The sequence below is a fragment of the Clinocottus analis genome, unplaced genomic scaffold (genome assembly GCF_023055335.1).
Source record: "Clinocottus analis isolate CAN_PGR_092001 unplaced genomic scaffold, fCliAna1.0.p SCAF_10, whole genome shotgun sequence".
NCBI classification, from domain to species: domain Eukaryota; kingdom Metazoa; phylum Chordata; class Actinopteri; order Perciformes; family Cottidae; genus Clinocottus; species Clinocottus analis.
Window position 1 is genome coordinate 15,515,081 of NW_027175821.1, and position 17,218 is coordinate 15,532,298.

Sequence of the window (17,218 nt, forward strand, 5' to 3'; positions counted from 1 at the left end):
GAGTCAGATGACAGTGGTTCAGTCCCAGGTCAGTGGAGTCAGACACTATGTCAGTGGTTCAGTCTAAGGTCAGTGGAGCCAGACAAGATATCAGAGGTTCTTTCGAAGTTTAACAGGAAAAGGGCCGGTCATGCTCTCCCTCAAGTCATAAGAACAGTATAGCACAGAGAGTAGCATTTTAAAGGTTAGTTCATAATTTTTCCTCTAAATTAGTTTTATTTTCCCTGAGGATATATCACAACACCATGCACCAAATATCGTGTTGTAACAAACTCGAACACAACATATAGGGGAGTGTTGTCGAAGAACTAACTGCAGAGTAATATTTGTTTCCCACGCTCTTATTTTGAAGGCGAGAGCAGCCCGTTTCCGGAGTGGTGTCAGTTAGCTCCGGACAGCTATAGCTGCGCCGAGCTATAGCAAAACGGCACGGTTGGTGTCGTTGACGGCCGTTAATATCTTGTCCACCGAGAGGATTTATTGATTTTAAAACACACAACGGATAAAAACACAACACCCCGATAAGGTATGTGCGTGGGATATGACGCTGTTGCGAGCACAATCAGTAGAAAAGCGGGCCGTCGTCTTTGCGACCGCTCCCCCCCCCCTTCCTTGTTGTGGTCAGATGGGGCCTTTTTTCTCTCGTGTTCAAAGGGAGACAGCCTCGCACAGCAGCAGGTGGTGAACAAATGCACACATATCTGTGTAAACAGCTTCGTGTCTTTTGCTTGCAACCCGTTAGCTGTAGAGCAAACGGCTGCAGGCGTTAATGAACGCGTTTCACACGAGGGGGAGGGGCTACGCGGGCCTTGTGTTAATGTCAGCATTGTAGGGTTCACTCACTCTGTATTTTCTTATCTCATTTCCACAGTGGGGAGGCAGCTCACTTGTCGGAGGGTGCCGCTCTTCTGACTGCGCTGTGTGACCCGCAGGCCAGATGACCGGCGGACCTCTCGGCTCAACATGAATCCTGTCAGCTACCACAGCATGTCTGTGAACGGGGGGCATCCCAGTCTGGTGCTGGATCGTGTTTTGGGCTCTTCCAACGTGAAGTACTGTCAGAAGTGCGGATTTGCTTCCACAGACGCCGCGGAGTTGAAGAGGCACATGCTGGAGCACAGGGGGACGAGGTTTTACTGCTTCTACTGCAACAAAGTCTCATTCAGCGAGGCAGAGTTAAACGCTCACCTGAAGCAGCACAGCGCCAAGTATCCGTTTAAGTGTCCTCACTGTGGACAGGGCTATATGCGGAGGTTGTGCCTTGTTAAGCACATTGATCGCTTGCATAGTAAAAACACAAGTCAAGGACCTGCTAAACAAAACCCCCATGTTCCCGTCTCCAGTGCCTTATCAAGTGTGCCCACTGCTGATCCAGCGTCACTCCGACCAGTCGTTCGGGTGAATGTACCCGCCCCGAGTGCACTTGCAGCCAGGCAGGGTCGAGATGAACAGAGAGGGAGAACACTGGAAATAAACGTGTCGAACGCCACTAATGGCAACGCAGATCTTCTGACCCCTTTGAATGGACTCATCCAGCACAACAGGGCTCTGACCGTGTCTCTTCCGGAGGAGGTAACGATCCCCGCTGGCTGCTTGGTTGAGCTAGTCGAGGTGAAAACTGTAAATGGGACGAAGGAACTGAAACTGAGGCTCGTCTCTCAACAAGAGAACGAGTCTGTGATAAAAGAGACCAGGAGCATGGTCTCCCAAAACACTGCCCCGGGAAAGCCCTTCTTCTCCACGTTGAATCATCCGAACGCGGTGAAGTCCATGAGCATGGGGATGTGCACGGTTAACCGGAAGCAGTGTGAATCAAAGACAATAAACGTGGAGCGTCCCGTTGTTTGTCCAGTGAATATTTCCAAAAACCTCCCAAGTCAAGGAAACAAAGAAAAAGCTGGATTTAAAAGAGCGTCACAGGAAATAATCAACTTGGAAAGTCACACGGTCGTCCCAAACAAGTTTCCCAAAAGCATCCTGAATCCTGTAAGAGAGGGAAACGGGGGGGTCAAAGTTCCGCAGAGCGAGCCGGTGAACCACGGTGCAGCTCTGCCCTCTGTTATCTGCAGCCGGGCTGACCAAAGGTTTACGAAAGCCCTGCATCCAGATAACATGGCCACATGTGTTTCTCAGAGGGCAGTGGACGAGAGGAATAATTTATTTCCAGAGCATTCCAAGAGCATCCCATCCAGGAGAGCGAGTGACTTAAAGATCACTCCTCGGGATCTGTCGCTGGCTGTGAAGCAGGAACCAGGCGAGATGCACCTCAAGAACGACACTTCCTTAAAAATAAAGACGGAGGAAGTGGGCTCGAACCAGCAACATTCTTCATGTCCTTCCTTGAGTGTCCTCTTGGCTGCTTCTGCCCAGGTGAGACCTCCAGCGAATGTTGTTTGCAAGGATACAGTTTCAAGTCAGTCGTTTTCAATCCCCAGAAGTCTAAATCAGTCCTCATCGGTCAAAAAATCGAGGCTTTCCACCAACAAAGGTCCAAAGATGTCGGCTTGGCCCCAGGAAATTGGATCCGGGGAGAGAACAGAAGGACCGCTGGAGCCCGAGGGTTTTCCCGTCATCTCCTCTGTGTTTTCGCTCAGCCAACAACCGGAGGACGTCCAAGGCGCCATGCAACCACTGGTCATGGCGCTGCGTGGTATAGTGATGGATAAAAGTAACGATCGCAGTAGCCCAACTCAAGATCACGTCAAGTTAATGAACGGCGCGGAGCCGGCGAAGGAGGCGCTGGCGTCCTGTGCTCAGGTGGACACAAAAGATGAATCCATCATCCGCAGGCTTTTATTAACACAGCGGACCGGTCACACAACCCAAGATCACGTCAAGGCAACAAATGCCACGGAGCTGGCGAAGGAGGCGCTGGCGAGGGAGGCGCTGGCTAAGGAGACGCTGGCGAGGGAGGCGCTGGCTAAGGAGACGCTGGCGAGGGAGGCGCTGGTGAGGGAGGCGCTGGCGAAGGAGGCGCTGGCGAAGGAGGCGCAGGCGCCCTGTGCTCAGGTTGACACAAAAGATACATCCATCATCCACAAGCTTTTATTGACAGAGTGGATCGGTGAGACTCTCAAAGTGGAGCCCACGGAGGATAAAGGTATTCAGCACCCTCCTGCACTGAACAGCCTCATCAAGAAGGAAAAACCAAGCACTACTACTACTATGACGAAACACAGAAAGAAACGCAGCTCCACTCCTGCTTCAAAATCTTCAACAGATGAGGAATCTGTTTCCCGAATTGCCGCACACGTGGCTTCCGAGCCGCTACAGGAAATAGCAAAAAGTGAGCATGACATCTCAAAGTTTCTGACTGTCTCACTGAAACGGGTACAAGTAGGCGTGTGGAAAAAAACCAAGAAGGGGTTGAAACTTAGAATATCCAAATATAAGACTCGGGTACCGATGGGCAGCCTAACCGACTGCACAGTGATTTACCCGATGCCGCTGAAGTCAGATCAACTGGTGAAGCGGCCGAGCCCCTACCAGCCCGTGGTTGTGCTCAATCACCCGAAGCCCCGGGCCGCCATTCAGGGCGCCAGACCGGACACTGTAGCGGACACGCCACGGTCCAAGTTGGCTCCAAAGTGCCAAATCTTAAAAATGAGGCTGAGCAAAGTGGTGGGGCAGAAGTACAAGGTGATGGGGTGCACCGTCGGCGTCTTCCCATGAATCTATCAGCGGGTTTATCGCTGCATGGAAGCGTACGTTTATGAGAAAATAACTAGTATTTCAACGGTGGGGGAGAGGTTGACTGAAAAACAAAATATAAGGGAGCGGGAGATTTTACAAACAATGGACATCTTAATTATCATTGTTACACGTATGTTGTTTATATAGGCATGGAATGTGGAATAATAAAGTGCAATGCAGTTTGACTGCTTTGAGTCCCGGCAACATCTGGTTTAGTCGACTGCGGTCGCTGATGCGCAGATGTTGAGTTCTGTTACAGATGTTTGGGAAACCAGTCGATGTGCCAGAGTTGAGGCATAAAAGCATGTGCTGTTTACCTAAAAAGGATAACGTTCTGTATTTATTTAGTTTTCGTTGTCGTCAGAAAGATTTGCTGTCAATCTGACTCTTAAATACAACCTAAATTATGTGCAGTACACCTGAGATTATCAACTCAGACTACAAACAATGTCAACGAACAATGTGCAGAACGTGCACAGCTCCAAATTGAATTTTAAAAAAATTGATAGTAATGAGAAAATGTTTAGTTTGTGGTATTTATGTGAGATCTATCGTGGATGAAGCCTCATGCAACGTTTAGCACAAATGCAAAAATGTCTTATTCAAAGTATGAATCCCTGTTTTTTTTGTATATTTTCATGCTCACAGTAATAGAACAATATAAGACGGAAAAAACAAATCTGTTTCCGGCCGTCATAACTGAACGTAGAGCACTTTTTTGTTTCTTGTGATAAAGTTGTTTAGACAATTAGATTGCATCCATCAAGTACATTTAACACTACTGCCTTAAAACTGATCAATAAGGCGCGTCATGTTTTCAAACAGTTTCAAACTAATTTGATTTTCGGAGAAATCCGGCTCACTTTGAGATGACACTCAGTGTCTTGTGTGCAGCACTCCATATCAGTCAGTAGTGCACTGGTGCATTCAGGCACTCTTTGCAAACTCTAAACTTTTTGGGAAATTTTGTGTGACTGGGTTGTTTTTATTTGGTCAACAGTTACTGCTAAAGTGAACTAGATCATTAAAAAAATAAAGCACTACAAGGTGTAAATATTGGAAGCTGGGCGCACACACACACGCACACACATACACACTACTTTTTGTTATCAGTTTGGATGTGTTTTAAATCACTGGGTGTTGCAGAGAAATGGAAATTATGTGTTGTGTGAAGTTAAATGTCTCGGTTGTACTGTAAACTTGGAATGTGCCCCAGTATTTACCACTTCACTGGCCTTTTCTCAGTGATAAATCTTAATGTTTTTTACGTTACCAGTTGACGATGAGTGCCTGAATGCACCGCGAATCTTGGTGAGGCCAGAGCTAACTGCTTTATACTTCTGACTACTCATAAAATAAGAAAAGCAACTTTTTTTTCAGTCTCTGTTTTTGTTATTCTTTTGTAGTCCATCACAGATATTTTTTTAACTAACTTATTTGAGGCAACAGTCCCAGAAACAAGTGTTGACGCCATCTTGGATCATATGTACTCCTTGTGCCATACGGTTTTCTCCAATGTTGCAACTTTCATGTGACGCCCCTTGCAGCTCCTGAAACAGTGGTCCAAACTGGTTTGTTACTGGTCCAGAAAGCCACGTGCTTTTAGTTCATCTGATGTACATATTAAGTGACTGTGGTGATTCTGAGAACCTGTGGAAACCATCGAAAAGACACAAAACATCATCTTTCCTGGTGCTCTGCAGAACTGTTTCTGTTCTTGCGACAGCATTACATGCGTGTTTCTAATCCGTAACCATGATGTATGAGGTGCTAGACCTATCAATACATAGGTTTTGGTTGCCCAGTTTTTATTGTGTATATACATTTCAATCCTTTGCAGATTTTATTGTGTACATACCTATAAATATCAAATGTGATAGCTGTTGTTCATACTCCTTAGGGAATGGTTAACATTCCACAACGTCTTCAGCAAAAGCAGTTATGTGGTGCTTTACTTGCATAGCACTGCAGAGTCAGAAGCTGACATATTTTATTGTTTGTTATATAAATATATATTATTATTTTAAAGGTGTTTAAGGGCGTGCCAGTTCTCTGAATGTTTCTTTGCCTTCCATTCACCTCTCATTTGTGTTTTTGACGTCCCTATTCAAGTTGTTTTTGGTTTATTCTTTTTGTTTAATATCGTGTTCCATGCTTTTCTAATAACAATTATGTAACTCCTCTTTTTTTCTATTAAAACATGATCACAATTTGTATGTTCTATTCCCTTTTCTTCAACAGGATTGCATCACTCAAAGTGCTCATCGTTGGTTAAAAACCAAGCAGCGGTGGAGGAAACATCTTTTATTTGTTTAAGTATACCACAGTGTAAACATACTGTTAAGTACCTGCTTTAAAGCAACTTTCTCTAAATGACCCACATGTCTGAAAATACAAGGAAGTAACTTAACCACAAGTTAACAGGCTGAGCGAGAAGGAAGTTGCTGTCTCAGCCTAAAAATCTGCCCGAGGTGGATTTTTGCCGCAACTTCCAAGTGTGACCTTAAAGACTCTTGTTTGTGAGAGCTTTATGACCGAACGTCTGCCCTTCACTACTCTTTACTGTCATGAAAAGTGTATATTTCTATTAGAATGAAGCAGTTTACAAATGGACATGTGCAAACTGGCTCTTCTCCTGCAGTGGGAGGTTATGAAGCAAAAGGCACACGTCCCCTCATGTACCTGGTGTGAAGTAATCAATCTCTTGTGTGGACGGGTCATAAATGAAGGGCAGGATGCTGACCCAGTCCCCTTTGGTACAGTCTGAGCCCACTCTGTCTGTCCCTTTGCTAGCCCCCCCTCTCCTCTCATATACATGAAGTGAATTGTCACTCTTCAGTGTGTCCTGATGTGCAGACTCAGTGACTGTGTAACGGTGCCTCTTCTTGAGAATAAATGACTTCATAGACAAGTATGTTTATTCGTTACTTAGCTTTAGAAGACTCAACATCGGGTAAGGTCTGATGTGCCGTCACATTATCAAAACTTTGATTTTTGTTGTGTTTTTGGACAGTTGGTACATGAATAAAATAAAAAAAGCACAATCAATATATTCATTGATAAAGGAAATCATTTATACAGACTGTTTTTATAATTTGACACAGACAAACACTTTTCACGACTTGTATACTCAATGATCTTCTTCCCAACACGCTCATCATGAACTTCAGTGGATGTTTGGGGTTCCAACAGGATGCATTTCTGGAGATTATTACTTTCTTATTATTCTCCAAAATGAACAAAGTAAAGCTGTTGGAGTTTTGTGTTCAGTGAAGCTTGACAGCAGACCTCATAGTTTTTATTTGGGAATCAGGTTAAATTAAAGAGCAAGGCCCCTTTGGCCTAATAGATTCTTAATAGATATCTAAAAAAAAACTCTACAAATAATAGTCAGAGAAACAGGTTTACGACGTAGAAAAAAAGGAGCGTGGTTACACGGTAGCTTGTGGACGCGCGCTCTTGATTTCTTTTTCAAATTCTCTACAAACAGTAAATATACCGATCCAGTTTGTTTCGGTAACATTACAAAAATAAATAGTGGCGTCTTAGTTTTTACCATGACAGACATAGCAGGTTATCTTCTCTTGGATGATTCATGTGTTATTGCAGCAGTTGGAAAACTTCCTTTTTCGTTATGGGACATGTCAGCACACAGTTATCTGGGCATTTGCTTCCAGGCATGCTCCTCCCGCTGATGAGTATTATTGGGAAAATGGAGTGGATCTTGATGATGTCTGCCACAGAGTGAAACATCTGAGGAGAAATAAGATGTGAGCTTTCACTGAACATAATGGAGCGAGCGCTTGTTGAACCGTCCTTCTGAGACTTTTGTCCACTCACATCGTTGGACCGATGTCCCGTTCCCAGGGCGTACTTGCCGGAGCTCTCCATGAACCGGATTTTGATATTGTACACCTTCTTCTCGTGATACACGACCAACACCAAGGGCTCCCGGTTAGTGTTGATGGAGCAGTCTCGCACCAAAAAGGCTCCGTTCTTAATTAATGTGAGAAAAAAAATAATCCTTTTTGCTGCAGATATAGTCATTTTATTTAAGAGGAGATAGTGATTCATCTTGGACATGAGTCTCAACATGAACTCTTGCAACCTGTCTCTGTTTGTCTGAGCTGTGCGTGTTTTCTGCATCTGCCCCTATTGCTTTTATGTTTGGTTTATTATGGATGTAGAAAGGAAGAGGAGATGGCGTACCTTGTTCACCAGGTGTAAGGCGTGCTCAGCATCGGCTCGAGAACAAGCCCCAACGTACCAGTCTTCTTCACTGTAAGTCTGCCAAACATTAGCAATGGTGGAAGAAGAAGTCAGATCTTTTACTGAAGTAAAGCTAGCATGTTTAAAAATATACTGCTGCAAGTTAAAGTCCTGCATTTTATAATCTTACTCGATCTCAATACAAATATTTGCATCAAAATATACTTAAAGCACCAAAAGTAAAAGTATGCAGAATGGCCCACTTCATAAATATAATGTAAAAAAATATGATATCCCAGGATTATAATTAGTAATGCATTCATACGAACGTCACTTCAATGTTGCAGCAGCGGCTAAAGATGAATTACTTTACATATTTATGGGTAGATTAAACTAAAACAATTTATCAGCATTTTTATAGGTGACATCTATTATCATCATTATATTTCTTATTAATAATCTAAATCTGCAAAGATAAATTAGCTTCAAGCCACTAAAGCCGTCAAATAAGTGTAGTGTAGGAAAAAGTAAGTTTGTCATTGAAGTATAAAAATATCATAAAACAAAGTACAAATAGTGCTGGAGCAAATATACTTAGTTAAGTTCTACCACTGAATACTTCAGTACAATATGTAATTCTTATATTTAACAGCAGCGAGTTTACCTGTGGAGGTTTTTCCTTTGGGACAAAGTCATGTTGGTCAAAGTCTTCTTTAGTTTGGGGCCACTCGTGGTGATAACGTTTGGACCGCACTCTTTCTTCAAGTAGACGTCAGTGTTGACTCATTTCATTCATAACTCTATGATGTAACGGGTGATCCCTAGCATTACTTACCTGGACTTTGTTGTGTCCTGAATGCAGGAAGAAAGAGCAAATCAAACATGACTTAACACAACACAATTGTCCTGAAAGGCCAGAGCGATGAAACACACACCTTGTTTCTATATTATGAGTCTCAAAATCCAGAGAACGTCTGAGATTGGTGTGAAGGGATGACACACTTTCAGCACGCTGCAGACCTAAAAACACATTCGACATCTTTAACCGCTGTCGAGAGCGTTTCAACCACAACAATATTACACTCACACTTATTTAGCTCTTACCTTTGGTGGGTAAACTGAATTCAGGCTGAGAAGTATTAAAAAGACAATTAGACTTAAAAACAGAGTGTTAAGGAGTCTTTACTAGTTTGGTTACAAGTTTAATTGCGAGGAATAAAATGTAATTTCTGAAACTTTAATGGAAATAGCGTGACAGAAAGAGCTGAAATCTGTCACTTTACTCGTAACTTTACTGCATGTTCGACTACTTACTTTTTTAGGTGCTCTTTGTCCACTGAAATGAAAAAGAAGCATCCTTTTTTAAACTTATTACTCAATATGACGTCACAATACGCTCGATCAATGAAAGCCTCAAGCGTTCCCTCTGTGATCATGTTCCTAACCAGCAGATGGCGGCACTGCCCCACTGAGCGAACCCTAAACTCAGACGCTTCTCTTCACTTGCCGCCATTCACGCGGAGGAAAGAGGTCACACGGGGTCAAAGTCAACACAGCAACAATAAAAGCAGTGACGTTGCGTCCACACAATCAAAAAGCAGTTCTCACTCTTTCCAGCAGGATTCTCGTATAGTCAGCCCGGGCCAGTGAGTCTCTATCTCTGTTGGAGGAGGAGATGGAGCTCGCCTGGAAGCACACAGACTTTAGCTGCTGGTCCATTCACATTTAAACATGTATTTAACATCTCATTCAAACACAACAATAAATGACTTGAAGAGCAGTGGAGGACATTACCTGTGTGAGCGCTGTGATATTAGAAAGAGAGAAAAATCAATTGTTGCAATGGACACGGTTTACGAACACAGAAAGAGAGTCAACAGTGAGGACTGTATGTGTGGTGAGGTGCTTACCTGCTCTCCTGGCTGCACAGGGGGAAACCTCTTATCTGTAACAGCAAGATGTGAACCTATGAGATGCTTCTGAGGCCAGAGGACGGCGAAAGAAAAGTGAACTTAAGTTGTTTTACCTAATCTGATCTTTCTTCTGCCGGGCTTCAGGTCTCGGTTTACTGCAGGTCTGGTGGCTAAAAAACATGCAATGCAAATAATGTATAGTGTACAAGTACTTAAGTAGTGTTCTGAAGTACAATTTTGAAGTTCTGGTACTCAATCTCAGAGGAAAATGTGACACTTTTAAACTGCAAGGCCTACCGTTTACTTTCAAGTGAAACCTGTAAAGCCATCAGCTGAAGTCTCACATGCTCCTAACTCTAACGACACCGCGACCTGAAACACGGCTGGTTGAAGGTGATATTTGTTCAAAATTGGGAGCATCTCTATTGCCCCTCAATGGCTCTCAGCATTGTGACTGCGAGTCAACGGCTCACAGCTAACGTGCTAACAGTACAAACTACTAATTTCTCATTTGGTGATTATTTTATTATAAACATTGAACTGAGACAAACATCTGGATCTTAAGCTCGTGGATGTTCCCAAGCTAGTGGACAACATAACTCTTGTAATGTGGAGGGCTTTTAATCACAGCTATTTTCTTAACAACAGTTGGAGCCCTGCAGTGACAATACGAACAGTAAAAAGAGCTAAAAGAAACAGAGAAGCTCTGCAGAGGTGGTTTTGTGTGTTTTCAGTGTTTGCCAGGACTGTGACATCCTGGACAGCCATTTGATTTAATATTAAATCTTTAATAATGCAGGTTAAGTGGCCGTGTGGAGCTTTTGCTGAGCAGCAGCCAGTCATAAAGATGCTCACATCAGCTATCATGACCCGCGCTAAGCTACACTGTACTGGTAGCAGGTCAAGTGAAACTTCCCAGGAACGTCTGGATCCCATCAAAATTCAGACGACGGAGCTTTTAATGTCACTTTACCTGAAGCACGTGGGATTTCTCTTGGCAGGATGTCGGCGTTACCCTGATGAAGAGGAGAGCACATCAAGAGTAAGCAGGCATTTACAGCAGTGCACTTGTGATGGAGAATGAATGTGAAGAAATCAAAACGGAAAACTCACAGAGCAGAGTGATGAGAGGCTGTGAGCCGACGATGACCTCGGGAGATCCCTGTCTTGAAAGCAAAAGAAGTTGAGATGCTCTCAGTCTTATCAGGGACAGCAATGACAGTAGTTTCGGCGGTTGCAGTGTTAGCTGACTGTTCAAATGAGTTTGTCTCACTGTTGTAACTCGGTGGCGGCCGGTCCCAGTGGCACACCGCAGCAGCAGACTGTATTGATTACAGAGGGAGAACACTCCGAGTGTGAACAAATTTAAAAGCCGCGTTCGGTGTGAAGTTGCAGACGTGCAGCTGCGAGGCCCCTGGCTGTGGGCCACATCCATGCAGGAGAGTAAAGGGAGTCTATTCACACGACACGCCTCCCCCAACTTCCCCATCGGCTGCTGGATAATTGTAATCTCCCGCAGTCTGCCCTCAGCCAACAGATGGCCCCGGAGACCCACTGGCAGATCATGATCACTCAGCGTGGGCCTCCCCCATCGCCCCCCACTCTCTCTCTCTCTCTCTCTCTCTCTCTCTCTCTCTCTCTCTCTCTCTCTCTCTCTCTCTCTCAGATACGCACTGCTTTCATTCTCACCACAGTTTGTGGTGGAGCTGTTATGTTGTGCCTGCACTTCATTCAGATTCCTTCTAATTATGTTCTTTGCGGCGAATTGAAATAAACTCACTATCATTGTGTCGCAATGCAAACACTTAGAGTGAATTCTTAGGTTTGTGGATTTCGTATTTAAGGCAGGCAGGAATATTGCCTGCCTTAAATACGTGTGGTGACAAATATTAAAGGTCAGGTTCACTCCTACAGACGGACTGAATCGCTCAACCCACTCAGCCACAAAGACGGAAACTTTTTGGTTTACTGTAACAACACAAAACATTGAATTGAAACTAAAACCCCACGCTTTAGATCCAAGTAACGAAGAACTGACAACAACACGTAATGAGAGCGGCGTGAATGTGGATGATAAGTAATTGCTTTCCTCTACCTGCATACGCTCGCTCATCATTTATGGGCCTCGCAGGAAGTATGCGCACATGACCCGCTTCCTCCTGGCCGGCCACCACATCGTACTCAGGCTCCTCCACGTTGTTGAAGTAGCCGCGTCTTTCATTTTGGTTCCTGACTGTCCTGTTGCGATCCTGTGGAGAGGAAATTGCAGTTTCCTGAAATTGGAGATACTAAGCGCACGATAGATAAGCTTTATCTTCGCCTTGTAACACTGAGCTCTTAGAAATTGTGTGCGTGTCACCAAGATTTAATACAAGAAAGACTGCCTTTGATAACAATCTCATTCTGCATCCGTTGATTTATTGGAAACAAGTGCACTAATCTGGTTTAAGATAATGAAAGCAGTAAACCTGCTCACATTTGTGCCTTGCTCATTACATCACACAGTCATACATTGTGAGTTAGATCCTCGATGTGTATACAGCATTGATAAGCACAGGAAGCTGTAATGAGGTGTTGCAACAGAACCCACTGAGGGATTTCCTTTACTGCCAGACACTAACGTGCATACATTTATAGCCGGTGTGTGACACAGTGTTAAATCATAAAAACTGTCTATTTCTGTTAATTAATGGAGGCACTGTGACACGGTACATTTGTGCAGCTGTGGCAAAGCTGGAAAGAAGGAGTGCGATCAGGGTGAATACATTCAGATCAATCATTGCCAGTCAAACCAGCGCTGCGCTCATTCAAACTAAAAGCAATGTGCTTCACATCAGAACCGGTTCTTTTGTCGTAAAAAGGAGAATCCTGATTGGCTTTATTTTTCTCCGGAGAGGAAATTGATGTTTTTTTGTCCAGCAGGTGCAGTGTCAGTACAGTGTAGAAATTGGGGAAGTATGTACAATTAACAAACGTGCCAAGGCCAGAACTGTGTCTGGGACGTTGCTGTTGTGTAGCAGTCGTCCTGCATATCCAGACCGATCTGTACAGCTTCATGTCAGTGCTAAAGGAAGCTCTGGCTGCACACATTATCATTCTGCTATCGGGGGGGAAAAACACTCCAACTAGTTTGTAATTTTTGCAACCGATCCCATCGTCTTGAGAGGCATTAAACATCTGGATGCAGCATCAACGACCTCACAAACTAGAGAGCGCAGACAGCAGAAGGAGAGGAGCATGTGAAATTCGCAGCCAATGGCAGGTGAATACCCAAAGTCTACATCCGCTGACTCAGACTACATGTTCTGTAACCACAAGCGCTCCTTACACCTGCATATTAAGCATAATGTCCTCTGTTTTCAGTGAATTTATTATGAGATAATATTAGAATGTTTGAATTCCAGAAAAAGCGACGTATATCTTGCCCGCAGGGTTTTACAATTTAATACCACTATTCCTCAGCCCTTGTTTACTCTCTCTGAGCACGTTCTTGCCCAGTGTGCCGAACATGTCCAACTCATCTCTCTATTGAGAGGCTGCATGATGGAACCGGCACACCTGCAGTCTTCAGGTGGCTCCAGGGATCTAATCAACCAGAGGGGAAAGCGGTCGTCATCCTGCCAGCGGATGACAGTTCCCGGTCGGGAACATTCTCCGGTTTTAAACCCGCACAGACTCTGTCAATTAGCATTACCGCCGTTATGACTTCCAATTTTAATTTGCGATGAGCACAACCCTTGTTCAAGACGGACAGAGGGGAAGTGCACTACCTGAGAAGAGTTCATGGGATCTTGTAAAGTTAATGAGAGGAAACATGAAGCCAGAAACAGGATATCAAGGAAAACATTGTTCACAGTGTGCCATTTTTCCTTGAGCATCATGAGCTTTATTCGTATTGAAATTCATCATAAATAGCATCAGAAGATGAAAAAAAACAAACATCTGACACAGTCTGTTGCAGTGTTTCATTAATGTTATCTATGCTATTTCACTGTTCACGTAAAGCATTCATAACCACAATAGTGGAGTGAGAACTTTAATTTAATCCTCAAGGATATTAATGTTGTTTCCTCTTTTTTTTTGTATCAATTCAAATGACTCCCTCACATTACATTAAAATGTTATTAATCTTTTGAGCGTTCATGAATTTGAGAGATGATTATTGTATTACCTGGTGAGACAAAATCCATTTAAATATGTGTTCATAATCCAACATCAAAAGGAGTAATAATACAGCACAGACGCTGTTCATCTTTATCCACGTCGCTGTTGTTCTTGCTGTGCTCTAACAATGACAGAGCAGAATCTCACTCTTTCCTCGGCTCTGTGCTAAAAGGTAATTACACAGGGGGGCTGCAGCCTCCTAAAGCTTCCCCTGGGAACATTCATGTGGAACCATCGGGGAAACGCTGTGATACCGGTCGGCCGCCATAACTCACCATTATCACAGCAGACGCATGGCGGTTCCCTCTCTCTGCTGCTAACGAGGGGCTGAAACAAAAAAGGAAAAACGTCATTAGTTTGGTGTTCTGCTAAAGAATATGTCCTTGGACGTTTCCTGCTCTACAGTTAGAGAAGAACAACGTCTATTTATATATACGACTACACAGAGCTGCGAGGGGCTCCTCGCTGTTACAGTCTAACGTCCACTGGGATTAAATACAAATAAAATATTGACAGATTTATCATTTTGTTTTAACACAAGATGGAAAGATGCTTCTTCACATAAAACGTCTGATATATTTGATTATTCTTTGCAACATCATGGTATGTTTCTGTATTATGTAGATCTGCAGTGAAATCTGAATTTAGGGAAACACCAAATAAAACAAATATTTATTTTCAAATGAAGCTTTTGCTTTGACAGTTTTTGGTAAAAATTACTTAATTAAGATAATAATAATAATGCCATTACACAATTTCTTATTCCAGTGATAATAAATTCATTAGAAGTGTCTCAATATTAATCAGCAGTGCTGGTTTCACCGTTTTCTCTTCGAAATATGAACGTTAAACCAACCGAATTGTATTTGTTTATTTAATTATTATTAATAATATAATTATAATAGTAACAACAATAATAATAATAATTATTATTATTATCATGACTTTATTTTTCTTTGACATGTGCAGACGGTCTGTAAAACTGTGAACGCTGACAAAGTAAATATATAATTTAGTGTTCTTTCTGGAGGCAACACTGTCAGAAGGAGTGAGGCTGTGATCTCAATCTGGATGGCGGAAAGAGGACCGACATTGATGTGTGGGTCTTTGTCCCATATCCTTCATTTATGAGCTTTTTAAGACACGCTATCAATTTGAAAATCATGTTTCCAGGGAGATAAGCAAGAAGAGGAAGAGAAACACAGGGTCAGCGCCAATCAATCACTCTTTGATTGACAGGTTTTTATCTTTGAGTCCTTTTGGCTGTGAAGGAAAACTAAACAGGAAGCAGGAAGGAAAGCTATACCAAAATAGAAGTGAGGACATTTAAGCGAGGCTTGGGGATTGTGATAATGCCAGGAGACATTACAGGCTACCAAATCACAGTCCCACAAGGGGGAATCAAACTCGGGATTGGATTTGGCAGTGTGGTCCAACACTCAGCAGGGCAGTCGGTCTACTTTGTAGAGCTTACTGGGCCATGGGAAGTGGTGTTGGATGAGACGTATGAAAAGGAAAGGAGATTAGATACTTGCAGCCAGCGTCTGAGGTTGAGCAGTTAGTCTAGGGAATAAACTTCTGCCCCATGGAAATTGGGTGCAGAGGATTTGTGGCAACTCAAACCACCAGTCGACTTAAGGATTTGTGACCTGGCTTTTCTACGGACATCAAGAAAGTATCAACTGCAGAGAGCGAGCAAGAGCTCAGTCTGAGGACGGAAACAATGTCAGCAGCGACAAAACTATAGAGGACATACCGTGTCCTAACGTTCCCGTTGTGCTGACATAGATATTTATGTGTTTTGTGGGAGCAAATATGTTGTTTAGAGTTCTTTAAATTAAATTTGTTTAGTATTTGTGCGCCTACTTTTGAGTTATAGAATTAACAAAGATGAGTGTTTTTATTTTGCAGTAAAAGAGTATTTCACTTTCGCGACAAGAGGATTTTTGCTGTGAACGTGTTAAAACTCTTATTCAGAGTGAACGCAAATAGTTCAAATGATTAATCAGTGTTGGGTGCAACCTTGATTTTAACACAAATGTTGTGACTAAATGGGACGAAACACCTAATTCACAATTCCTGATTTGATGAGATGACTGCCGTTCATAAATTACATCAGATCCTACAGCAAATAAAGACTTCAATTTTAATCAAAGCAGGAATTACAGCTCGAGCAAGAAATACCACAGTTCAAAGCTTGCCTCGTCTTTAAAGCTCATTACTTATCATTGTCATCGATTTCTTTCCCCCAACAGACTGACTTTAACTTGCTTTTCTACACACTGACGAATACAGCCGTTACTTACTTTTTCCGAAGACTTGTACAACAAGCACACCTTTGTGGTTGTCCAAATGTCTGCCTCTTAAACGTATTTGGTTCCCGAAAGAGTGCAGTTTTCATTTATCTCGCACAGACCAACAGAAACAAGTGACTGTCAGAGTGAAGCAGCCCGCTGCAGTAAACCAACATGACTTCCTGTGTGGTGAACAACTGGCCTGTAACCGAAGGTCTTCACTGTTGTTTCAGACAGTCAAAGGTTTCTTTGTGGAGGGCTTCGTCTTCTCGTCTGTGTTCCACATTATTTGGCGGAAACATTGTTTGTAGTATTGTGTTTTTTTTATGTCTCATTTATTTCTGCATACACCTTTCTGTTCGCTTTAGTTGGTGAGATTGCTTTCATGCAACATACATCCAAACAACCAGGTTAGACCATTTGTTCAGTGCATCAGGGTCAAATGAACCTTCCCGTGCTCCAGGTATTTCTCTTAATTTGAACAGGAACACGGTGACATTTCAACATTTGCTCTGCCGAGTGTGAAAGGAAGCAGGTTGACATTTACTCTTTCCACCAGATCATCATCTGGATTTATTTTTATATCAAACAAGAAGGTGAACCCAAATTACAATATTTTTATTCATGCCCTTTCAAAGTGATATTTCGCTTTCGTGTAACATTTTCCGTGAATAGTGTAAACACTTGATAGAGAGTCTATTGCCACTTATATTGTACTTTAAAAACTTTGAATAAATGGATTTAGATCAGCAGGTTGGTTGAGACATTAACCCTGTTTCAAACAGTGAGACACATTTAATTCCAGCTATTAATAGTTGTTTTATAACAGTTTAAATGAGGCAGAAAAATCTGCTAAATCATGCTGATGATATTTTAACACCGGCTATGAAGATGGGTTTTATTGGTCCGTGAACAAGGACACTGACAGTATGAGGGGTATTTAGG

General features: G+C 42.9%; 2 protein-coding genes across 2 annotated transcripts; one reads left to right on the forward strand and one right to left on the reverse strand.

Annotated features, from left to right (window-relative positions):
- Positions 1–395: 395 nt before the first annotated feature.
- Positions 396–6,727, forward strand: LOC137795226 (zinc finger protein 518B). The gene is made up of 2 exons (XM_068592582.1): positions 396–526; positions 872–6,727. Exon 2 carries the CDS (start codon positions 964–966, stop codon positions 3,670–3,672), a length of 2,709 nt encoding a protein of 902 aa, XP_068448683.1. The 5' UTR covers positions 396–526; positions 872–963; the 3' UTR covers positions 3,673–6,727.
- On the reverse strand, positions 6,699–16,391 carry LOC137794635 (cytokine-dependent hematopoietic cell linker-like). The gene is made up of 17 exons (XM_068591558.1): positions 16,286–16,391; positions 14,255–14,306; positions 11,911–12,064; positions 10,929–10,981; positions 10,789–10,831; positions 9,929–9,985; positions 9,813–9,847; positions 9,697–9,707; positions 9,511–9,588; positions 9,217–9,238; positions 9,007–9,031; positions 8,838–8,922; positions 8,738–8,754; positions 8,567–8,661; positions 7,903–7,980; positions 7,534–7,689; positions 6,699–7,446 (listed from the first exon to the last, which is right to left on the reverse strand). The coding sequence occupies exons 1-17, from the start codon at positions 16,378–16,380 to the stop codon at positions 7,294–7,296; spliced, it is 1,209 nt and encodes a 402-aa protein (XP_068447659.1). The 5' UTR covers positions 16,381–16,391; the 3' UTR covers positions 6,699–7,293.
- Positions 16,392–17,218: the final 827 nt, after the last annotated feature.

Excerpts from the sequence above, each read along its gene's own strand:
- LOC137794635 (XM_068591558.1), bottom strand. The coding sequence starts at position 16,380 with ATGAAAACTGCACTCTTTCGGGAACCAAATACGTTTAAGAGGCAGACA. Across the intron at positions 10,982-11,910 it reads TGATGAGCGAGCGTATGCAG|ACAGGGATCTCCCGAGGTCA; the intron begins GTAGAGGAAAGC and ends TTTGCTTTCAAG. Across the intron at positions 7,447-7,533 it reads CGGGACATCGGTCCAACGAT|ATGTTTCACTCTGTGGCAGA; the intron begins GTGAGTGGACAA and ends ATTTCTCCTCAG.
- LOC137795226 (XM_068592582.1), top strand. The coding sequence starts at position 964 with ATGAATCCTGTCAGCTACCACAGCATGTCTGTGAACGGGGGGCATCCC.